General features: G+C 38.5%; 1 protein-coding gene across 10 annotated transcripts in view; it reads left to right on the forward strand.

The window, feature by feature from the left end:
- The window catches only part of ANO5 (anoctamin 5), a 137806-nt gene that overhangs the window by 56278 nt on the left and 56049 nt on the right, over window positions 1-25479 (forward strand). For 5 of the 10 annotated variants that reach the window (XM_069091291.1, XM_069091295.1, XM_069091300.1 and 2 more), the window contains 5 exons: window positions 495-565; window positions 5414-5461; window positions 14036-14077; window positions 16361-16474; window positions 24424-24492. In XM_069091291.1, the coding sequence (XP_068947392.1) occupies window positions 495-565; window positions 5414-5461; window positions 14036-14077; window positions 16361-16474; window positions 24424-24492 (344 nt within the window). The remainder of the gene's footprint in view (window positions 1-494; window positions 566-5413; window positions 5462-14035; window positions 14078-16360; window positions 16475-24423; window positions 24493-25479) is intronic. The other 5 variants (XM_069091292.1, XM_069091298.1, XM_069091296.1 and 2 more) reach the window with 2 other exon arrangements.

The following is a 25479-nucleotide window of genomic DNA, read 5'->3' on the forward strand; positions in this document are numbered from 1 at the left end:
GGCTGTGATCGGCCAAATGTAATTTTCAGCCAACAAGTCGAGGTGCTAGTGAGTCTCAGATGACAAACAATGGGAACTTTCCATGGGCATCCTTTTGGCTTGCAAACCCATCTGATGTTTTATAGCTGTGAATATTCTCACTCCAGAAATGTAATTTCTGATGGGCATAGTGATCAGTATTCCTCCAAGGGTGAGGTTACAGCTTAAAGAGTAAGAGAAGGTAAACACTTGTAGTCTTTTGTTGTGATTACAAAAACACATTTTGTAAATGTTCTTTGTTGTTGCTGTTAGTGGTGGTTTGGAAATTCTTTGTGCTCACCCAACTCTGTGTTGAGTGTGGGCACTTATTTAATTGTCATTGTTTTTTCCTTCCTTCCATGCCCCAGAGCTTGACCAGCAGAATTCTTGCCAGTTCCTAATGCTGTGACTAGGCACTGAACTCCTTCCCAGCAGTTGGACAGTTTTTCATGAAATCTTATTCTTCTCTCCTCTAGGAGAAGAATCCAATGGACCTCTGTACGAAACGAATTCCAATGCAGGATCTGAACTCCCAAGCAGCTCCGAGGTATGCTTTAAATCAGTCACTCCTCTCTTAAACCTCAGAACAGAAGATGGATACAGGGCAGGATTTTTTTTGAGATGAAGGAAATTTACTATTTGGAGGTGGTGAGGCCTTTTGATTCCAACCATTTGCTCAGTTTAAACTATGCTTTTTTTCTCCCAAGCACATTCATCTTTGTGTGATAAATAAAGCAGATAGTATGCTCTGTGCAGATTCTAATATTTCATCTTTCCAGGGGCTGTTGGAATGCAGAAACAAATTAGGAAATGTACCATGTACTTTTTGAATTTGATTCAAGGCTTCTCAGGGAGCAAACCCAGCCACACTGTGACTTTACATAGAAGAGGCCATCCCTGGAAAGAAGTTTTCCTGGCAGCTTTATATTTATATTATTGACCTTGATAAGAGAAGTCCTGGTTTGGTGGTTTTTTGTAACAGAATTTTTTAACCAGGCACTATAAGTCTAGTTTATGAAAATAAATCAATTTGAATATGCATATTCTCTTTGCTATCTGTTACAAATATAGCTTCTCAAGAGAACAAAGGAGATTAATGATTTGCTTAGCAAAGTATAAGGTCTACTTCCTTCTTTATCTACATAAATATTTATATATTTACAGCATTGATATAAGGACCTGAGGGACCACTAGTGTCTCTTTGGAGTCTATGATTCTTGGCCTATACTGGGCAATGCAGCTCATAAAATCCACAAATAGGAAGACAGATGAATAGATAACTAGATAGACAGACAGACAGATAGATAGATAGATAGATACATAGACCTAATTGCTTTGTTAATATATTTTTATATATATATATATATATATATATTTTTTTTTTTTTTTAGAAAAAGTTTTGGGATTTTGGTAACTAATCCAGAATAGGGTTCTTATCTTTTTTATGTTGTGGACTATTTTGGCAGACTGGTGAAATCTGTGGATCCCTTCTCCAAATAATGCTCTTAACTGGATTGTAAAGGAAATCATTTATATTAAAATACAATTCTCCAAATTTTTTTTTTAAAGTTCGTGGGCCCCAGGTTAAGAACCCCTGTTAGGAAGCACAAATGTCCAATGAAGAAGCCAGAAGAGGAAATGAAGTTGTTTCATTGTCAGTTCATTTAGACCTAAAGGCCTGCATTATCAAAAAGTCATTTGGCTGTGGGAACAATTAAGATAAAAGGTGGTTTGTGGTCTCTCCATTCCAGGAGCTCTGCACTCAGGTTAGGCACTTTGGGGGGTCTATGTCTAGGAGACAGACCACTGGCCAGAGGCCTTCTTGAGTTCTCTGTTAGCAACGGGATTTCTGAAAGTTTAGTGGACAAAACATTAAATATCAAGTCTGAATGTATATAGGCATAATGAAGTGGAAGGTTGAAAGAGTTTTGTCAAATCATAGCAATAAAGTTATACTTAAAAAAAAAGATTGAGATTTCAGGGATGGACAGGAGCAGGATGGTGGTGGTTGGGAGAGATGAAGGAGGGCTTTTATTCAATCAGTTGATCATTTCTTGCCTCACTCCTGCATCTTTCTTGAATAGCTATGACTCTCATGTTGATAGAACTGAAATCCGAGATATACAGCCACCTGGATGATAGTTAATTTTTCATTTTTAAAATATATGTCTTAATATGCTTAACGATATTTGAAACTAAAACTTTTAGCCATAGGCTGAAGGAAATGTATGCATATTTTCTCACAAAGAAACTCTCGATGGATGGATTTCTTCTGTCCATTGGTATTCTCTCTTGGTTTTCAAAGAGTGGAGGTAGATTCGCATCCTTTAATATGAGACACAGTTTCTTTTTAAATGAATCAAGTAGAATTTAAACTTCTTTCATATGCCCTTTTTACCTCTCTAATTTTCTATAAGCCCCAAAGCCAGGTGTACAGTTGTATATGTGAAGTGTAGCCACATGTCCCCTTAATTGCTGAAACCATGGTACCAGCCCTTGTAGGGGCCCTGCTAGGTTAGGACTAGTTCTCTGGACTGTTGAGAAAAATTCATTTCTGTTTTGGAATGCTAGTATCTTCTAGTCAGCTATAAAGTCCTCATTAAAAACTGGAGGCCCAGGATTCATGCTCTGCTCCACATTCAGCCAAGAAGAAATTCCAGGAAAGTTTCAATGTGAAATTGGCAAGATTCTTTTTTTTTTCTTAAAGAAATAAGAAAGAACTGTCTAGACCACTTGCTTCCAAACTAGTGAAAGGATAAGTTGCATTGGTTTTCATTCAAACTAAGTCTAATTGCTGTTTCATCGGGAGAGGTAGATCCAATGCCTGTTAAAGAATAACCTCATAGATAGAAATCCTAACATTAGCATGTTTTTTCTGCTTAGATCAACAAACTGAAGTATAAGCTTGTAAACAATTCAATTGTCCATGATGCCACAAAAATGAGTGAAGAATCTGTGAATTAAATTCATTTTATTCTCTTCATTGCATAAGGAGCTCACTTCTCACACTTAAAAGCTTTAGAACACTCATGAGGATCCATCTCCAGTGTTCTCTGTATGATATAAGATCCCATTCTGCACTTGGCAGCCATTTCTTACCGGTGATGGTTTTATAATGGGATGCCAGTCTGAGTTCTGCAATGGCCCTAGGGATGGCTGGGATATATATATTAAAGGAGCTCACTGGAAAGTAGTAGATGGTTATAACCAAATTTGGATCCCTGTAATATGAATAGGACATAGCAGGTCTAGCTTCAAAGAATACCATCCCTTAGACTAGCATTCATTTGCCACTTTGCTTACATGGCAATTATAGTTGAAGTAGTTGTGTCCCCCCTACACACACAGACAGAAAACATAGGTATAGCTTTATGGAATTCTTACAAATTTCCCAAATATTAAAGATTTGTCATCATTTTTGGAAACTCAGTGAAGAAAATTGTCATCAGTGTTTTCCCTAATCAGAGTAGCCTTTCTGCCCATCAAACCACCAAACCCAAACTCAATTGAGTTTTGCAAATGAAATTACCTTTCATTTTCTGACTACTCAGACTAACTACCTTGCCTTTATCCTGATTTTATATTTCCTTGGAGGACACCATGCTGTTTCATACAAAGGATTGTTGGAAGGGAGGAATTACAGACTTGACTGGAATAAATGCAGAGTTTTCCTCTGACTAATGAAGGACAAGCATAACTCCTTGAGAGTTATTACCGCCAGTGATGTATGAGTTGTAAAATGCTAGGAAAGATCATAGAATGAAGAAGAAGTACAGAAAAGTCCCCCATTTCATCTAAGGTTACAAGAAGAAGCTCTCAGAGAGATGAAGATAAAGTGCTCCATGCTTCCTCCATCCCCCTAGGAAGTAGCATGAAAAAGAGATGACCTAATTTACTTTCACAAACTTGTTTATAGCTTTCCATTGGAAAACAGAAGTAAGTTTTCTTTTCCAAAGTAGGAAGTTGTAAAGTGGCTGTGGGCATATGGCCTGTCTTTGGAATATTCAGAATCCTCCCTCTGAAATAATTTCAACCAAACTGTCCACCTTTCTGCGGATGACCTTGCAAACAGCCTCTGCATTTATTCATAAAGCCCATAGAGGAAAGCCGCTCCATAGACTTGCTCCTGCCATTTAAACAGAGAGTGCTAAGTTGGCTTGTGTATTTGCATGATCAGGATTCTTGCTGGTGCAGGATGGCGTGACTAGGACATGCCATATCCTGGTTTGATGTCCAATACATTTGGGTTCATTAATGGAAATACATCATGTAAGGCCAGTAGGGGTTGTAGAAATTGTATAAAAATTGTTAAAAGCACATTTGGTGAGAAGTAAGCCTTCAAATAGCTTGATTGTATTCTATACCAGACTACTGATGCACCTACCACCCTTGTCTCTCATCCCTGCTTGTGTATTCCCTCAGGGGACCCTAAAAAGCTTTGCTAGTTTTGACATGATTATTGTGGGGGAAGGGACTGTGACTGAGGGATGGAGAATGAATATTGCTACATTTTCTTAATAATTATCTTGCAGATCACCTCCTCTCTCCCTTTTCAGTGTTGGTAATTTCTCTTTGTGCCATAATTTGCTGGATTCCTGCAGGAAACTCAGCTTATCTTACACCTCATTGCATTTGTTGTCTTGCTGAGGTGTGTTTTGACAACTTTGCATAGCAATTGGTCTGCCCTTAGTACCACTCATTTGTCAGTTTCAAAACCAGCTTTGCCCTGGGATCAGCTTAATCATATAAAGAGACTTTTCAGAGGTAAAAGCAAGTTTGCAAGTCTTGGCCAGAGCTCACATTTTCCTACCCTGAGTGCTCCTTATTTTTTTTAGCACCATGCTATGTACACCCCTTAAGAGAAACCACCCAAAGCTATTTGCATGAGCTTTGAGTGCCCCCTGTGATGTGCATGCTAAAACCAGTCATACATATTGAGATCACAACTTCTGTCATTCACATACACTGGAGGAGGTCTTAAGTATTCTTTACTCTTTAAATTGGCATTTAGTATGTATGTGTGTATACATATGTATATACACATATACATATGTAAGCACATGTAAGTATATACATATAATTCTTTGTGATGTTAAACAACAACCAAAAAAACAAATTTTGAGAAGTCAATTAAAGCCTCTTTCAAGGTATTCTTCTTAATCATTTCACAAAGACTTGTTGGAAACAAAGATGATGAAGCAGTTAATTCCTGTTTTTCACTGAAGGTTCTAGCTGAGGGTGTTCTAGAAAAAAACAAAAGGCTCCACCCCCACCCTTGAGCTTCTTTGTTTTTCTCTATGTATCCTATGAATTATTTTTGTTGTTAAAATAAAGCTTCCCACTGCCTTTGCATCATCACTAACAGCATATATCTCTCCCATGATGCTACTGGCAGGGTCTAAGCAGCACTGAGACTACCTTGCTCATCTCTGATCATCAAGGGGTAAGCAACTACCAGCAGTCACACCTCCATGCATGAATATGAATGTGGTGTCTTCTAGTGGATGGTGACAGTTTCTTGTCCACTGCACAAATATTTTCCAGTTCCTCATATGTGATATTGAAGAGTATATGAAATCATCTGAAAGAGTTCCTTGGTTTAAAGGAATGAATCCCATAGGATTCAGTGAGTTTAAATTTGGGTCTTTGTCTTACCCAACTATGGTACATCTGAGGATCCAACAAATGGGTGATGGCCTTGAGGATATGGGGGGGGGGGAGGAGGCTGATTGCTTTGTAAATCCATTTGGAATATCAATGGAGAGAACTGGAAAGTTTTTGGTTTTACACTAGTCAGCTGATGACAGACTATGTTTGGAAGGGGAATGGGGATGTTGGTGTGCTTTCAATTTTGACTCTTATTAACATAGATGATGATTAAATTCTTACTAATATACTGATCTTCTGGGCTTGATATGATGAAAGTGTCAATTTAACTGTATTTTAAGGATGTGTGATTCGATTGGTGGGGGTACCCTTTCCACCAAAGTGATTTGTCACAACCCTTCAATGATCTGTTCTTTGAGAGTTGAACCTTGTCAATATTTTGAATGTTGTGTCAAAGAATGTATTGGTAGTACTTTTCATATTTCATGCATGGCATATTTTCTATTACCATAGCCTGTAAGAAAACAATGTTATTTTGATTGCATAGTGATGGCTATCTTTATTGTGGTACAATACATATGTTTATTTTTTTAGATGGAATTTGGTACTTTTCTGTAACTGACTATGATCCATGAGCTAAAAGATTTAGTGGTTCCACTATTTTATTTACTTAAGCTCATTATTAGTGGCTTTCTAAAAGTAGGGAATAAATTTTAAGATATTTTAAAATATTATTTTAAATCTATTTTAGAACATTAAAAAAAATTATGTTATGTGTGATGAATATGTGGTTCCATTCTACTTAAATCTTGTTGGAAGTCTTGTGCTATTTTTAAAAGAAATATAACCCAGTTTATTTGATAATTTATAAAAACAGCAACTCATGAACATACTTCACATGCATGCACATAACAATGAAAACTGGGGTGAAACAAGTCAGGATACAATTGAAAACAATAGGATGCAGTGATTTTTGTGTGCATATGTGTGTATATGTGTATGTGTGTAAATCGTATGTAATCATTTCCCGCTGACATCATGCTTGGTCTGCAAATCGGTATGGTGTAGGAGTTCGAGAACTGACTTTGGGTCTAGATTTGAGTTTAAGCTTTATGACACAAAAGTTGTTCGATCCTGGCTAAGTCATTTACCCTTTCAGTGTCTCAGGTAATTCTCTAAGACAAATCCCTGATGAGGTGTGGATCTGCATGGGTGGTTATCTACTCCTAGTGAAATCATAAATCTGGGACAAAACAAACAAAAAAACCCTTCTTTTCACAGATACATTTAATACTTAAAGTTTCTCTGCATGTAAATACAGTTTTATAAGAGCCAAGAGTCAAACACATATGGTTAGTGGTGTTATAAGTAAGTGTATCGGTCTTGGGATGAAGAAACAAACACTGATTGAATTAGAGGTAGCATTCTCCTGGATGGATGAAGGGAGTGAGTCTTTTGGTTTATTCTCCCCTCGTTCCATAACACTCCTTGGTTGCTATTAAAAGGAAATATGATGGTCAAACTGAGTCATCAGTCATGGGCAAAAAAGGAGCTGATTCATTGTTGACCTGGTCAATGGACTTTTTTCTTCTTTCTTGTACTTTTCCTTTTCCTTTCCCAGCTCCCTCCCCTGCTGATTCCCAAGATGTCTTAATATGTAAACCTCTCAGGGTCATACTCACAGTGCCAGGGATGTCCCTCAATGAACCCCTGGCTTTATAAAGGAAGCTTAAGTTCAAGGCAGCTTCCATTGGATCTGGCATCAAGTCAGATCATTTGTGTATCTCCAAATGACTGGAAAAGTAAGTTTGTAGGTAACAAGGCAAAGCTCTTTCTTCCAAATAGATGCTGGCATTTTCCCTCTAATTAGTATTATGTAGGATAGTCATGAAGGATTACAGAATCACAAAAGTTCAGGAATGGAAGGAACTTCACTGGTCACCTCCACCCCTCCCTAACTGGACTCAGTGTCTCTTCTATAACATACCAGCCAAGTAGTCATCTACTTTCTATGTGAAGGGGACCTCAGTGAGGAGGCCTTCCAGTAAGGGGGACCCCATCAATCTTCCTGCACCAATTAGTATTTAGACTTTAAGAATTTCAGAACTCTTTCTTTACAAGGCCAGTGCTGTGTCTGTTATACCACATTATGCCTTGAGGTTATTTGGTTTTGGATGCAGGTTTTTCTTCATTTTTACCATGTTTTGAGTTTTATTACCTGAAAGTCTGCATTCTATTATTTGACAATGGAACAAATGTTGTCAACATATTGGAAGGTGTGACTTTCTAGAACTTATTAAATCTAAGTTGATAATGAGTTTGTATTATAGACGTTGACAGGAATTGTTTGGGGAGCCTTGATTTTAGTGGAAAGCTTTGTTATTAATTTCAGGTATACAAAGGGCTTTTACAAATGATTTTTTCTGTCAAGCCTCAGCTGGCCATAATAGCTCTGAAAATAACGTACATCTAGTATTTTAGGCTTGCCAAGCACGTCACATCCATTATTTCATTTGGTTCTTACAACCACCCTGTGAGATAAAGCACACCAGGCATTATTGTCCCCATTTTACTGATAAGAAAACTGAAACTCAGAACGATCAGTCAGATAACTAGTGAGCAGCTCAGGTGGCTCTTAAATCCAGGTCCTTCTCATTATAACAACCGATCATCTTAATTAAGAGAAACAGCTAGGTAACAGCTACATGTTGTAACAGGTAGGAACACTGGACCTGGAATCGGGAAAACCTGAGTTCAAATCCAGCTTCAGATACTTACTAACTATGATTCTGGGCAAGTCACTTAATCTCAGTTTACCTTAATCAACCAGAGAAGGAAATTGCAAACCATTCTAGTGCCAAGAAAACCCAGTGGATAGTATAGGCACATTGTGGTTCATTGGGTCATGAAGAATCAGACAGGACTGAACAACTTCCTTCTTTCTGGGTGATTGATAGCGGTCTCCTCGCTATAGGTTAAAGCCTGGTCCTCTGATTGACTTGGTATCAGGAAATCTCCTAGGAAGAAACCCATTCCATCAATTCAGACCAGCATCTTCTGTCACTTGAAGTCCCAGAGAGTTTTCTGAGCACAGAGAAGTTAATTACTCAAGGTCACACAGACAGTAAATGTCAGAAGCAGGATGTGATGCCAGTTCTTGATTCTAAGGCTGTTTCTATATCCATTATTACCACACTCACTCTCTACAGTGTCTGAGACAACTACCCTGAGGCAATTGCAGGGGGCTTGTTCATCTTTCACACAATGATCACTGATTTGATGAGTCTCCTTTTGCAAGATACCAATGGAAATTTTCCCAGTGTCATTTTTAGACTCTAGATTTTCCAATATATTGCTTAAATAGAGCTAAGAGATGGCTTACAAGTTTAAACATGATGGCATACCTTTTTATCTTGTTTTGATGGCCACATTAACAATTGAAGCTATATAGCACTGAATTATTAACACTGAACAGATGCCACTAGAATATTTTTCTTTTTATTGACTCCATAATACCCAGAGTCACCAGCAAATGTCTCTGAGTACTGACTGTCAACTACACAGGAAAAAGGAAATGGGGGGAGGTGTAGAGGGGTAATATAGGCAGTCTCATCAGTAAGTTTCCTTTATCTGCACTGAGGCCAGGATGAGAAATCGGCTTAATTTATAAGAGATTGAAGTGGCCAGATATCTAGAATCTTTTCAGTGTGGGCATTATGAGATAATGGAGTATATTACCCAGAAGCTGTGAAATTTACTGGTACAGGGAAAATTTACAACAGGAAATCTCTCTCTCTCTCTCTCTCTCTCTCTCTCTCTCTCTCTCTCTCTCTCTCTCTCTCTCTCTCCCTCCCTCTCTCCTTCTTTCCCTCCCTCTGTCTCTCCCCCTCCCCTCCCTCCCTCTTGTATAATTTCCATGCAGAGGGATGGATATGCTCAGATAACACACCAAGCTTGACTCTTGTCTTGGACTCTATAGTTTATGATTATGTGGATAAAATAAAATAACATTTTCCTTCCTAACAGAGATAGGCAAATTTTATTGCCACCCCATAAAAAAACTTTTTCAAGAGATCCTGTATGACATGCATTTAGATTACTAGATTTGCCAACAGGAAGGACTGGGTTCAATTCTACCTCAGTTCCTCACTAGCTATGTGTGACATGCTGGGAACATTATTTAACTTTCTGATCCTCAGTTTTCTCTTCTGTGAAATGAAAGGGTTAGACCCAATGGTCTCCAAGGTCCCTATCAGTTCTAAATCTATCATACTGTGACAGCAAAAAAGTTACCTTTCTTCTCCCTTCTTCAATAGGGTTTCTTTCCATTCTTTTGAACTTTCATTAAAAAATTCTTTATTTAATTTAATTAAAAAATAATACGATTGTATCCATTTTAAAAGATTTTGCTCTATTGTATATATTGAAAGCATAAGAAAATAATTGCAACTAATAATAAGTTATTTAACCTTCAGTCCTCTAGTTTAGACAGTTCTCTAACCTGTATTCAGAATAAAAGCCTTTTATGGCTCCGAATGTTCTTACTTCCAAAATGAGAAAAAGTGCTGTATTTTAAATTCTGGAAAGATACAGCAGCCCCTGGGCAATACTAATTTCCACTCTAATGTGTGGGACAAAGAACATCTTTACAGCAACAGACCAGGCTGAATGGGGCAATTCAGTGCAGAGAAGGTGGCTATCTGCCTTGGAAGAAGGCGTTCCCTCATTCAGGATTTTCCTTTACTAATGAATTCCCAGGTCAGGTTCCTGTCTAAGTTTTTTTAACCCTCAGGTTCATGAGTTATCAGGAAAAGGTAATTTATACAGTCATGAGAATATGAGAATCAACTTGGCAAAATCTTGACAAAAGGAGATTTTGATTGAATCACAACCTGCACTGAAATCCAGTGAGTGGAATAGAGGATGAAGAACTGTGGATGACATAGCCTGTGTAACTTTTGTTGCTTGTTTCTTAGACTTCTAACAGCAGATAGAGTACAGGCTCTGAAGTCAGGAAGACTCATCCTCCTGAGTTCAAATGTGGCCTCAGACATTTACTAGCTGTGTGACCCTGGGCAAATCATTTAACCTTGTTTGCCTTGGTTTCCTCATCTGTAAAATGAGCTGGAGAAGGAAATATTACAAATCCCCCTAGTATCTTTGCCAATAAAGCCCTAAATGAGGTCACAAAGAGTCAGACATGACTGAACAACAACAGAATTCTTAGAGTTCTGCTATGTGCTAGGTTTCATTGGAAGCTCCAATTGACACCTTGCTGTGTCAGAGGATGATGGTGCTGCTTCGCACATCCAGGAATGTATGCTCAGTCAGGGAAGGCATATTTGGGGCTCTGAATTACCCAGTTCAGCATATATAAAATACAAAATAAATAATTAATAATTTAATAAATATAAAAAATTAAGCAAGTAGTATGTATATAAAATATATTAAAGATATGCTTTGTCCCAGACATTAGAATAAACATTCGCACTGCCTAGGTCCTGATCGTATCTTTCCAGAATTCAAAATGTAGCACCTTTACCTCATTTTTGGAAGTAACGAAAATATGTTGGGCCATGACAGGCTTTCATGAATATATCATATATCACTTGCAGAGGAGAAAAAGGGGATAATCTATGTGTATGCTCCAGTGGAAGTGGAAAGCAGAATGAACGGATGCATCTGACTATTTATATATTCAAGTAAATTTCATATTTGTCTGCTTTGCTTTCAAGGCCTTCTCCACCCTGGCCACCACTCTGTATTTCTAGTCTTGTTTCATCCACCTTTGTGGAAGTTATTCTTCCCCAAACACATTTTGCTATCCAGCCCTTGTCAATAGTAGCTTCCTTATCCCTTATCTTATGATTTCCTACTAGTATTTCAAAGCCCAGGTCAAATGCCAACTTCATCCTCCATGAAACTCTCTCTAACTCAGGATGCCTCAATATCCTACCTTGGGTCTGCTTCCCAGGAATTTTTCCTCTAGAATCTATGTGATGAAATTACATGCATGCAGTTATTATTTTGTTTATATTACTAATCATGACATGATAGTATCAAGGATAAGATTATATGGGCTCTAAATAAGTTGAACAGATAAGAAATTATGGGAATTGAAAGAGCCATTATTCTAGAGTATTCAAGGATGACTTTAGGGGGTGAGACTGAGGCCTAAATAAATGGGGGCTGCTCATTGGAGGGCTCCCATTTATCATTGCTCAGCTCTTGCCTTTACTTGATCTTGCTATCTATGAACACAGTACCAGAGGCCCAGTACAGGTTGAGGTGAAAATATTTGAGCATCTTATTTCCTGTTAGTCAGAGATTTCTTTCCTTTAAACTGCATTGGGAAGAAAAAGGATATGCCTACGAAGGTGTGGATGATTAAATCTCCCAGTTACCTCAAGCAAGTAGCCTAAGTTCATTTCATAGCTACCTAAACTTTCTTTGCTGGAGAGGTTGGGGGGAGTCCACTGATTACATCTATCAAAGATGGTACCTACACATTGGTGATTGGTTATTGCTTTGCTGTCATTCAATTTTTGGTAAGTCAGTCACTTCTCAGCAAACATAGTCAAGAGAATCAGTGCTGCACAAGCCTTCCTGTTTTAGATGTGGATTTATACTTTTAGTAGCCCAGATTCTTCCTGTTTTCATGACAAAGGAGAAGAGACTAGAATTTCAGCAAACGAACTCATCCAGAGGTATCTGGATTAACACTTTCAGTTCCAGTCCCTCTGACTGATCAGTTTGATACTGTTGCCCCAATTTAGATCTGCCCATTCTCTCTTCTGTTTTCAGTGAACGAAGCAACATTCATTAAGTACCAGACTGATTGCTGTGGACACAAAGGAAGGCAAAAACTCCCTTGAAGCAATTCGCATTCTGATCAGGGACATAACATATAAGTAACTAGGTTCTTACAAGATATATAGGGAATAGAGGGAAGTTAAGCTCAGAAGGAAAGCAACTAGTAGCAGGCAGGACAAAACTGATGAACTTCAGTTCCTTTAGGATGCTGGAAGACTTGTGGTCCTTAGAAATCTGCATGTTTCTTTCTTTGGATTAGAGTGGTACAGTGAACGTTCCAATGAGATTTTGCAATTCTGGAACTAGGAAGGGCCATTTTGGGTATGGAGGCTGTACTCGAGAGATTCCATGGAAATCGTCCTAGAATATACTGTTTGGAATATGCTTTAAATAGGCTATTTGAGAGAACCCTTTAAGATCCTATTTTACTTTTTCACAATATAGCATCTGAGATATTATATAACACATTCAATTCAACTGACATTGGCATAGCAAGGTGTGAGATAGAAACAAAGGTAATCTGGGATACAGAGTTTTGAAGGTGGGAAGGAAAGTATTAGCCATGAGAGAAAAGGATAATTATTTCATTCTGGGACTGGAAGGAAAGAGGAATATCAAGGAAAAATAATTTAATTTGGTGAATATTGAAGAGAAAATAATTTAATTTGGTGAATATTGAAGAGATGAAGGCAGCTAAGTGGCATAGTGAGTAGAGTGCTGGGCTGAGAATCAGGAGGACCCGTTTCTCCTGAGCAAATTCAGCCTTAGCCACTTACCAGATGTGTGACCCTGGGCAAGTCACCTAACACTGTTTGCCTCAGTTTTCTCATATGTAAAATGGGCTAGAGAGGGAAATGGCAAACCACACTAGCATTCAATATCCAGTACAAAGAAAACCTCAAATATGCCACGAAGAGTCAGACACAACTGAAACAACTCAGCAACAATAATCAAGGGCTTAAGAACCAAATGAGTGCTGAGGAAGAGGAGTTGATGAGTGTGGATTATCCTTCCTAAGAGTCCGGGAGCAAGGAAGAATGGATAAGTTTGAGTCTATGAGGGGGGAGGTAGAGGGTGGGGAGAGTTAAGGAATTTATGGTTAGAACTGTTCAAAAGAATGGAATACCTTGAAAGCAGAGATGTCAAACATAAGACCTGTTGAACCAGTTTAAAATGTAATTGGGAAATATTTGACAAGACAAGTAAAAATATAGTAGAATATAGAGAATGTTAACATGTGGGTTTCTACGTCAGTATGTGTATGGTTTAGTAGATTCTGCATTTATTATGATGACCCCCAAATCAAGGCTAAATGGATCCCCAAAGTATTCCTACTCAATGCAGACTGACTTGGCTTTGCACCCCTTAGTACCCTCACAATAGCTGCATGAGATGCTGCCATGGTTATAACCTATTGGTTTTTTTTTTCCTTAACTGCTTGGTATTGAATTTGTGGAAGTATTTCAGATTAAATATGTAACTCACGAGTATCAGCAAGGAGACCGAGGAAAGCCAAAAAGATCCAAATATCTTGGAATATCTCCATCCTTGTGGGGGGTGGGCAGTGTTTGCTAATTCTCTGTCGGTTGCTCCACAGACAGCAAAGAGATTTAACCTGTTCCTGCGGCGGCGTCTCATGGTAATCCAGTGTTGTTTTTACACTGCTCGAAGTTTGGATGGCTGCAGTGAAAACCTGCTTTCCTGGGTGGCAGCTCTCTTAGCTCGGCACTTCCCCTCCCTACATCAACCCTGTTAGAGCGGAGTGATTCCCTTCACCATAGCCTCCTAAAGCCTTAGAGGGGCATCCCAGGTGTTTGCACAAGGGCAGATATAATTCTGTTTATCCAGAATCAGAGACCGCATTGTGGCTATCACTTTGCTAATATTTTGCCAAGCTGAAAACATTTGAGCGTCAAAAAGTACCTTCTGAAATATAGCCCTGATGGGTTAGGCTTTGTTCAAACCTGCCTGCAATGCAGTATGTCTTCCCTACCTGGCCTCAACAATCATTTATGGCCAGGCATAAGACAAGGCCTTTCTCCCATGCACAGGAGAACCAATTCTCAGTCTTTCCCTCCTGCCCCACCAACATACTTTTATTTGTGCCAGGACAGTCCTCCTAAGCATAGTCAGTACCATTTATCCCTGGCAACCAAGCTCAATTGAAGCATCTGTCTGTGTCCTCAGTCACCAAAACATAGTATAGTTATCCAAAGATCATCAATCAAATAGAAGATGATATTTTGGTCTTATCAGGACAACTGTAGTCACCATGTAGCCATATTTTCCAGTTTGGCAAAGTCTAAATGTCCTGACTTGACTGGGCATGATATAAGTTACATAAATAAGACATTTAGTTCAGATGCTTAAGAAATGAACATGCTGATTTAGTGGGAAAAAATCACTGGTTTTGGAGTCAGGAGTTGGGTTATAATCCCAGCCCTGTCACTTATAACCTGTGTGAAGGTGGGTTAGTTTTTTCACTTACCTGGATCTCAGTAAAGCCATAAGCTTGGACTAGCTGACCCCTAAGGGGTCCTTTCATTCTCATTCTATGATCCAAGGATGACAGTTCCACCCATTTCATCTGCCAGGTACCTGAGTACACATTTGTATAAATGGTTTAGTGTGATTGGGCCATAAATTCTGCTTCCCTTTTATAATGCAGCAAGATACGTCTGATCAAGCCCAGCAGCCTTCGCCAACTGTGTGAACCACTTACTAGGGGAGGGAAGCCCACAGTCACTCACTACCTGGCACTGCTATTTTGCAGTGCTCTTAATGCTTTCAAAGGGAAGGAGGTGATGAGCTCATGCCACAAGTGAAACTTAATCCTCTTGGTTCTCTTATCACCCAGGAGAACCGAGCACTTTGGGCATCAGCCTGGGATAGGTTTTTGCTCACTTGAGCCCTCTGTTTGGGAAGTGAGCCCTGCTTAGGGAGGGGTGCATGGAGGCCCCCTGGCACTTAGTGTTCTTGATAGGCTGCCTGCTTTCCAGAAATTAACTGCGCCTGCCCTTAGTGGTCTGCTTTAAAAACCACCAGAACAACAACTTTAAAAAAACGCTAAAATGAAGAAATTCCAGTACCTTAAAAAAATAGACCAAATGCTATTCCTAACCCCCTCCAACCTTTTTTTTTTTTAATTGTGTAACTCTTATCTAGCTTTGGTTAATCCTAACTAGCATAGAGACTGGCTTGATTTTATCTGACATACAGTGGACTCAGTCTTTGGGATATAAAATATAAGCATTTTGAAGCCAGGGACTCTTGTGTTTTTGTCTTTGTAATCTTGGTGCCTTGGATACAATAGGTGCTTTGTAAATGCTTTTGTAATTGAATATTGTATAGTGAAGCTAACCAGCTCCTTGCTATTTCTGCATTTCATTCATACATGTATTTGGTTCACCTTTCCATATACATGCAGCATTTGGGTTGTGTGTGCATGTCACTCACATGTCTAGCTTCCTTTCCCTCAGATTCCTCTGTGTGCGTGAGTGTGTGTGTGAGAGAGAAAGACAGAGACAGAGAGGCAGACAGAGAAAGAGAGGGAGAGAAAGAATCAAAGAAGAGAAGAGAGAGATGGGGACAGGGGAGAGAGAAGGAAAAGAGGGGAAAGAAGGACAGAGACAGAGTTAGAGAAGGAAAGGGGGGAGAGAGAGGAAGAAAGACAGAGAAAGGGAAAGAAGGAAAGAGGAAGAGATATGGGGAAGAGAGAGAGAGAGAGAGAGAGAGAGAGAGAGAGAGAGAGAGAGAGAGAGAATGAGAACTAATCACTTCTGTTGGTCTTGGGCCACCACTTTGAGTGTGGGCCAGGAACCACCAACTAACCCTTAGACCTTGCCTTCCTTTGCCTTCCTTTCCCTTTCTCATATTCTGGAGACAACCTCTCTTAATGGTGCACCCTTTCTGTCTTCCACAGTTTGACAAGCGCCAGCAAAGCAAAGATTCTATTTTCTTCTGTGATGGCATACGGCGGATTGATTATGTACTTTCCTATATTGATGATCCAAAGCAGGAAGGTGACAAAAAAATGGTAAGTAATTGAAGAGTAATGAATCTGGAATGGATAAATAAAAGATCAAACCATGGCTTGTTCTAGGCAAGTTTGTATGGGACAAGTGGTCTTTATTGGATTCTTTTCTTCCTCCTCCTCCTTCCTCCTCCTCTTCTTCCTCTACCACCACCTCGTCTTCCTCCCTCTTCATCTTCTCTCAAATCTTACTTTGGTTGATACCTTTTGCTTTTACACTACTTTTATTTGTAAATATAATCCTTCCTTCCCCAGTGATCCATACTTGGAACAAAGTGAAGTCAGCAAGCATTAGTTAGTTTCCTACTATATCAGGCATTGTGCTGAGTGCCTTGAACAGAAAGAAAGGGGAAAACAGTCCCTGCCTTCAGAGAGCTTACAATCTAATGGTGGAGACATGTCAATAACTATGTACAAACAAGATAGATACAGGGTAAAATGGTAACAAAGATTTAAAAGGTAATTTGCTAGAATCAGGCATGTCTGGGAGTGTATGAAATATTGCACCCCTATGGTCTTTCACCTTTTCAAAGAAAAGCAGGAGATAAATTTTCTCAATTCTTCTCTGGGGCCAGTTTTGGCGATTTTAATTATATAGTATTGAAAAGTGTTTTTTCAACTATTTCCTAGGTTTGAAGTCCTGTGGGGCAGCCTGCTATGGATGGCTAAGGTTAAGAGTTATTTGGCTTGGGGGTGGCCAGGTAGCACAGTGAGTAAGAGCACCGTCTCCAGTGTTGAGAAGACCTGGAGATCGAATCCCGGGCTCAGACACTTAGCACTCACCCAGAAACACCTGGCCGTGTAACCTTGAGCAAGTTACTTAACCCCAATCGCTTAGGGGCAGCCAGGTGGCACACTGGATCAAATCTGGGCTCAGATACTCAGCACCACACCCAGAAATAACTGGCCGTGTAACCTTGAGCAAGTTACTTAACCCTGATTGCTTTAAAAAAAAAAAAAAGGAGTTATTTGGCTTGTTCAGAAAGATTTCAAACTGCCAGTTGGTTAGGTTAGTTAGATAGTTGTAGGTACTCTTTGATCTCATCTATTTGGGAGCTCCCCCTAGAATATAGATAACAACCTATTCATTCCTGCCCATTCTGTATAGTTTTCATCTGTGTCTTCCAGGAAGTTTGTCACAGGGTAGGAGACATAGGTAGATGGAGAAAAGTCTTTTTATAAAAATAGGTAGTATAATGGATAGAGTGCCAACCCTGGAGTCAGGAGGACGTGAATTCAAATCCAGCCTCAGACAGGCAAGTCACTTAACCCCAACTGCCTCCAAAAAAATCTCAATACAATAATGAATTGGCTTTGTGGCCTTGCTTGGGAATCCTTTCATGTCTCTGTGACTCAGTTGACTTATTTGTAAAAGGAAGAGGTTACAATAGGTGATCTCTAAGCATCCCTCTTGGCTCTGAACATCTATGAGTTCAATTAAGTGTTGAAAATATTAAAAGAGAAAGGGTAAATTTCCTCGTGTACATTTTGGTTATCAGCGTTACTTTAGGGAACCCATTGTTAACGTTCCACTTATACTCAGCCCTGTCCTTGTGTCAGTGACTTTATTCAATACGTGGATTCTCTTCTTTTAAAACAGAATGAATTTGAATCCTATACAGGTATACCTTACTGACAAAACTAATGGGAAGGCCATTTTTGGGGGCAGAAATAATGAGAATGGGGAAGAATGAATGCTATCTGAGCTCCAAGGAAAGCTCAATTTGTATAATATATTTTTATCTGAGGAGTTCTTAGAGCATAACATTTGCTTTCCTTTCTGTGGGCTTGGAATTAAAATTGTTATTTTTTTCTCTGCAATTGAAAGAGTACTGGATCTGGACATAGAACACCTGGGTTCCACTTCCCACCTATTTATGCCTTGTGTGTTACCTTGGGCAACTCACTCAGCCACTCTGGGCTTCAGTTTCCTTATCTATAAAATACAAAGGTATACTAGATTACCTCTCAAGATCACTTCTAGCCCTCATCCTCGGATTAAATTAATTGAATCTGTTTTCCTTAATGGGACCTTTGGAACCAGGGGTCATTATGTCCTGTATTCTCCATTCATCATGGAACTATATGTGATGAACAAGGCATGTGGTGACTTAAAGAATAATATTTGAATCATGTAGACCTTGTATTATACAATCATGGGATCAAAGATGTAATCCTGGAAGGGATCTAGCAAGTAATCACATTCTCCCCCCTGCCTCTTCATTTTATAGAGAAGGGAACTGAGATCCAGAAAGATTAACTTGCCTAAGGGCACATAGGTAGTAAGTATCTAAGGTGGGATTCAAACCCAGTTCTACCCCTTGTATCCTAATGACTTGCCTTTTGGTTTTTCTGTCCTGGCAATAAAATGACTTTTTATTGTTTTGGGGAGTGGGGATCTTAGGGTTTAAACACAGAAGGGGCCTTAGAGATCAGAGAATTTGACTCCTTGATGAAGAGGAAACAGATCCAGATGGATTAAGTGGTTTTTCCCAGCTCTGCTAGGAGCTAGGTTTTGAACTCAGGGACTTTGGCTCCAAGTCCAGTATTCTTTCTGTAGCTTCCATACTTCCTTTCCTTTATCTCATCTGCTTTGAAGGCATAGCAAATTACTGCTCTAGTTTTATGCATGTATGTATTATGCGCTTGCTTTTAAAACCCATGTATAAGGGGATTCCAATTGGAGCAAAAAGCTTGGTCGCCTCACTGGTGAGACCTCCATAAACATTAATCAGCTGGAAGTACAACCTACCATTAATGGTTAACCTAGGCAGAACAGCCAGTGAAGCCGGATGTCGAGAGGAGTGAAAGTTGGTATTTCACATTCCTTTCTCTCTCTCTGCTTTTGCAGTGTAATGTTACTCTGGTGACTAAAAGCTGATATTTTTCCATGATGAAAATCACCTTGGCATTAGAGCTGGAGAGACTGAGTGATTTTGTGTTGATTTAAGAATTTGGATCAGAGCCAAAAGGAAAAAATAGCAGGGTAATCAGACAATTGTCCTTCCCCTTCTGCTTGTGCCAATGATGATCTAGGCTACCAATGAACCCTGACATTTAAAGCATACCCCTAGTGTTATAGTGTTACTTCCTACTTTCTTATGTGGCTTTCCTCATTTGAATGGCATTGCTTTATATTATGGATCCCTTTTCCATATAAGACACTTTATTCCAGAAATGGGGAGAAGGTAGAGCCCTTAATATTAATTCCCTTAGAGGCAGTTAGGTGGCACTGAGCATGGAGTCAGAGAGACCTGAATTCAAATCCTGACTCAGACCCATACTAGCTGTATGACCTTAGTTTTTGTCTGCCTCAGTTTTCTCAACTATAAAATGGGGATACTCATAGCACCTACCTCCTAGAGTTGGTGAGAGATTCAAATGAGATAACATTTGTCAAGCACTTAGCATAATGCCTGGCTTATAGTAGGTACCAAATAAATGCTTGTTTCCTTCCTTACCTGCTTACGCATCCATGAAAGTATGGGTCATGTAATAGACTGTGTGTTTCGATCAATTTTTGTAACTCTAGACTCTATAAGGTTGGCTTACTGTACCTACTTGAATGAATGAATGGAAGAAAAACAATTATTTAATGATTCTTCATTGGAAAACAATGCACTAAACACTGACCATCTGAAAGATATCACACTCTAATAACTAATTAGATAAAAATAATGAATTCTTGGTAAAGAAAGTTCTAAAATCTCAGAAGATAAATCTGATCAACCCTTGGCCAAGTCATATGTCTCAGCATTTTTATTAATAAGCCCATCATTTCACTAGGTGAGAATGCTTTGTAGCATTTAGGGGTCTTTAGATTCCTAAGGACCAACCTATCTATCAGCCATTCTTTATTTCATTTTGCACAAATATCCAGATTTAACTCTGAGAGGTAATATGGTCTATTGTGGGGAGAGCTCAGACCAACCCTTCTTTGCTCACAGCTCCTACTGTACCATAGTATGTGATGTATGCAGAGACCTACAGTTTGATGGGAGGCATCTTGAGAGCTATGGTGAAGAGTTGCAGTTTTCTGAGTTCTCTGGCTGGTGGAAGGAACCATGCAGAAGCAAAGTGGGAATTCAAGTTATGCTCTGAATGGGTCCTAATATATTCACTTAGTTGGAACAGATTCACATTGGAACACATTTGTGCTTTTGAAATGAAATATAACAGAACCACCGCCTGTGTGTGAGTTAGAAGACCTAAGTTCTGGTCCAATTTTTGATATTAACTAGTGTGATATCAGGCAAGTTGACTTGATTTTGGTGGTCCTTGGTTTCCTTATATGAGCTCCAATTTCCCCTTCTGTGTGATGAAGCTGTTGGACTAACTGATCACTGTGGTCCCTTTGCACTCTTATGATTTCAGCTCTGAACTTAACTTCCTTTCATGTGTTAAAGAAAATAATTCTGACCCTACTGATGAAGTCATTTAATTAAATCCAGCTCTAAGTATATCTGTAAGAATTCCTAGTAAATATATATTCTCCCAACATTTCAGTATATGCCACTCATCTGGATAAATCCTGACTCACTTTGGCCCATCCATCCTGACTAACAGAAAGATTTGGCAGAAGAGAAAGGACTGTCTAAATTTGGAAGAGAATAGCAGGAAAACCTTCTTGTTGTTTTTTCAGCCAGTGCGGTTTTTTCCCAGCAGTCTTAAACAGTGGGGAAGTGGGAGGAATACAGGAAAGACGGATGATTGTCCCACTCTGTTAAGAAATATAATAGCACTTTCACCAGTGTGAGCCTGATGGTGTGCTCGGAGACATGGTGCAAGAGGGAAATAGCTTGCTGACTCGCAGCTGATAGCTTACAACTAGGTCAGCCTAGATGGTGGATGGTGATCTGGTAGACACCGAGATAACCCTTTTAGTTTTCAGAAGAGGACATTAGGCTCATATTGGTTAAGTGACTTTCCCAAGGTCACACAACTGGGTAAATAGAATTTGTAGATTTGATTTTTTTAAAGGAGGAAAGAAAAAGAAATGTCAACTTTGGAACTGCAACAGTCATAAGCATGCTGTGCCTTCTCTGCCTAACTGATTTTCTTTTCTTTTTTATTTATTTTTTTAATTTTCAGTCTTGGCAGTTATGTGATCTAAGAATAGATTAAAAGACAGCATTTCTAATTGTGTTTTTGTAATGACCATTTATGTAGCACTGGGGAGGTACTCCCATGTTTTTTCTAGTTTTCTTTTTAAGCAGCAATGTTGACTTTTTAAATGAAAAGCCTAGTGACAGAAACCGTATGGTAAATATCCTCACTGCCTGCAGAAAGATTAAGTTTGATTTTTCTCTGGAGATTCTAAGAATTCCTGGCCCTTTCTTTCCTTCTCAAGGGATTTCCTGCTTTTAGAATTCTTGATTTTGACAAGAGATTTATTGTTCAGTTTCCACATAGTGTTATGTTGGAAGGATTGACTTTTAGAGGCTGTGTAGTGCAGTGGATAGTGAGCTGGCTTTAGAATCTGAAAGACCTGGATTCAAGTCTCACCTCTGACACATACTGGTTGTATTGCCCTGGGCAAGTCCCTTAACTACTCAGTGCTGTGGACAATGTTTAGCATTGTAGTTTGCAGAGAAGGTGCCAATCTGCAAAGATAGAAGAATTTCTGCTTCTGGGAGTTCCTATGCTTATGAAATTAAAAGTCTAGCCCCTATTCCTTTTAAAATTCAGTTTAATGTGATCAAATAAATATTCCATAATACATATAAAGCTATAGATTTCAGGAGGTCCATGACTTAGCCCTCTCCCTCCCCCCCGCCATCTTTGTTTTCATTTACCTTTGGATTTTGTTTTGTACATTGAAAAACATTCTGAGAAGGGAATCTCCAAGCTGCATCAGATTCCCAAAGGGAATATACATGACTGAAAAAAGGGTTAAGACTCCCTGATCTTGCAGCTGAAATAACATTAAAATATATTGTTATTCTTTCATTGTCACTGTAATTATATTTTTACACATGAGGTGTGTGGCCATTTAAGCTGTTCATGAGAATACCTGGTTAAGAAAAATCCAAATTTAAAGCCAAAATGTAATTTTTGTTACAATGTATTTCTTCCAATAACTAGCTTTCTGTTCCTCTATGTATATATGAGATATATATGTGTATATTATATACATGTATATATGAGATATATATGTGTATATTATATACATGTATATATATATACATATATAATTACAATCAACTAAATCTTAGATCAATCACTCAACAAACTTGTATTGAATATGTGTTTTAGGCAATGTACTGAGAAATCAAGAGAAAAATGGAATGGTTTCTTCCCTTAGAGTTTAAAGTCTATTAGGGAGCTACGTGTACACATAAGCATAAATACCTTAATAATGCTGTTCCTGGGGTTATACATTTTGAGTTGGAAGTGGCCGTAGAGATTATTAAATCCAACCCTCTCATTTTACAAATGTGGAAGGAAACTGAGGACCAGAGATGTTAACTCAGGACCCCACAGCTAGTATATGTTTGAGACAGTATTTGAACCCAGGCCTTCATTACCCTCACTCCCAAGTCCAATGCCCTATCTATTATGCCATGCAGCCTCTCTTTTATTTTAAAACCTGATATATAAGGCAACAGATATATTTAACCTACCACTTTTTTTTTAATTGGTAGGAGAAGTTGATAAAGATAGCTTTCTAAGTTAAACATTAACTCTAATTTTGATTAATAAACAAGTAAGATTATCAATAGGAGAATTATGCGCATGGGAACAATTTGTCTTTTTGAAGATAACTGATTTTTTTAAGCATTGGGAGAAGTTCAAACCTTTTCTTATTATAGGCATCTTAACTTATGCAATGATAAGAATATATTATGAAATTTTACATAACTTTCCCTCCTTTGGAACACAGTACATTTAAGGTGTTAGTTTTTTTTTTTAATAATATCAGCCAATCCTTTACAAGAAGATTACATGTCATAAACTTTTTTTTTTTCTAAAGCAATTGGGATTAAGTAACTTGCCCAAAGTTACATGGCCAGTTTTTTTGTGTGGGTGTTAAGTATCTGATGCCGGAACCAATCCCAGGTCCTCCGGACTCTGGGGCTGGCGCTCTTACTCACTGTGCCACCTAGCCACCCCAATGTCATAAACTTTCTAAGCCAATATGGATTACAGTGATCTTGCATTATAAAATTTACCCTGTGTAATCATGGGTCATGCTTAGTCCAACACACCCATGTTCTTGGCTAATTCCCTTTGATTTCAATTGAGAGAGGAGGTAGGCAGTTGAGGTGACCATAATTGGGCCAATATCCTCTAGTCTAGTCTGGGGATTGACATTTCTATTGCCTTTTGACTTTTCCCATTTCCTTTGCTGTGTACACTTTATAAACATTTGTTTGAATTGAATTGAATCCCTCCAGTGGCAAATATTTCATCCTAGAAGTGTTTGATAGAAAATGTCTGGATTTGATATTTCTAATCAGTGATTTTATGTGTGTGTGTATATTTATATACATATAGGTTTGTGTGTATATATGTATGTGTATATATGTATATATGTGTATACAAGAATCATAGATGAAGAAATCCTATGAGAGAGAGAGAGAGAATTCAAGTTAACTTTTAAAGAATATTTTAGGCATTGGCTACTTTTTAGGTCCAGGCTGTTGTATGCTATATTATAGAGGTCAAAATGGTTTGGGTTGTTTTGTTTATATTGTTATATTTGTTTATATTGTTTATATTTGTTTATATATATACCTGGGATATGATCTTCTATTTGTATATCATCTAAGAAAGGATCAATTAAAAGGAAATATCAGTGTTAAAAAGAAGAGGGGAAAAAACCCTATATCCAATTAAGTATAGTCCCAAAGTGTTTCAACATTTCACCATCTTTATGTACTGTATGTTTATGTTATTGGGCCAACCTGATGCTAATGATATCTCTGTGTTGACTGCTTTTGTCTGTGTAGGAAAGAAGAAAAGAATTTGAAAATAACCTCTTAAAAGCTGGTCTGGAATTAGAAACAGAAGACAAAAAGGTAAATATTGTTATTAAGGTCCTTACTTACCTTGTTTAGTAAGATTTATCTGAAACAGAACCCAAAATCTGGTTTCCCCCAAAGGCTCAGAGTCAGGAGTCCAGACTTCCCTTCCCAGCCCCTGCATTTCTGAGCTGTGTGACCTGGCTTCTCTGGACCTCTTTTTTTTTTTTCCTCACTACAATTGGAAATAATAATTGATTCTGTATTTTTCACCTCCTTCAAATTTTCCTTAACTACTCTGATCTCTCCCTGGTCCTTGCCTACGAGGGAGTCTATTAAGAAAGATGCAAGATAGGGCAAGTAAGAGAACCACACAATGTAGTCTAGGAAAATCTGATTAGAAAGACCACTGTTCCAGTTTCAGTAAGTGGGGAATGGAGGAAGATTTCATGGAGGAGGTAGCATTTTAACTTGAGTTTCAATAGCAGATTAACAAGTATTTGTGTAGTGCCTACTATATATTTAGTGCTGTTTGGCACTAAGGTAGTTGGAGAAGGATAAGGTGTTCTCCCCAACCTCAAGGCTATTTCTGCTTAATTAAAAAGAAGGGCACACACACAGGATAACTTGAAGAGAGATGCTAAGGAAGGAGTGACTTGAAACTGTAAGTATTAATATGTCTTTATATTCCTGGTGCCAAGCATAGAGCCCTGAGCTTACTAGGTACTTAATACATATTTAATTAAGTTGCCCAGAATTGTAGCCATAAAACATTTAATAGTAAGAGTTCAAAAATACAATAGCACTTTAACTTTACAATCTAAACCAAGCATTTTATCAGTAAATAATTTTTAAGCAACTATTAGGTGCACTCAGGGATACTTCAATAGAGCTATGATCTTCCCATTATGGGGATGCCTTTTAATAGTGCAGATTTCAAACTCTTTGCATTCATATCCTACATGATCTTTGACCATGCCTTCGAATAAAATTTTTGCAAGGATTCCACCCAACATGCAGGGTCTCTTCCTCTAGACCAAGAGT

The sequence above is a fragment of the Petaurus breviceps genome, unplaced genomic scaffold (genome assembly GCF_028583685.1).
Source record: "Petaurus breviceps papuanus isolate PSGF00001 unplaced genomic scaffold, PetGlider_PUasm1.0 188, whole genome shotgun sequence".
In the NCBI taxonomy this organism is placed as follows: domain Eukaryota; kingdom Metazoa; phylum Chordata; class Mammalia; order Diprotodontia; family Petauridae; genus Petaurus; species Petaurus breviceps.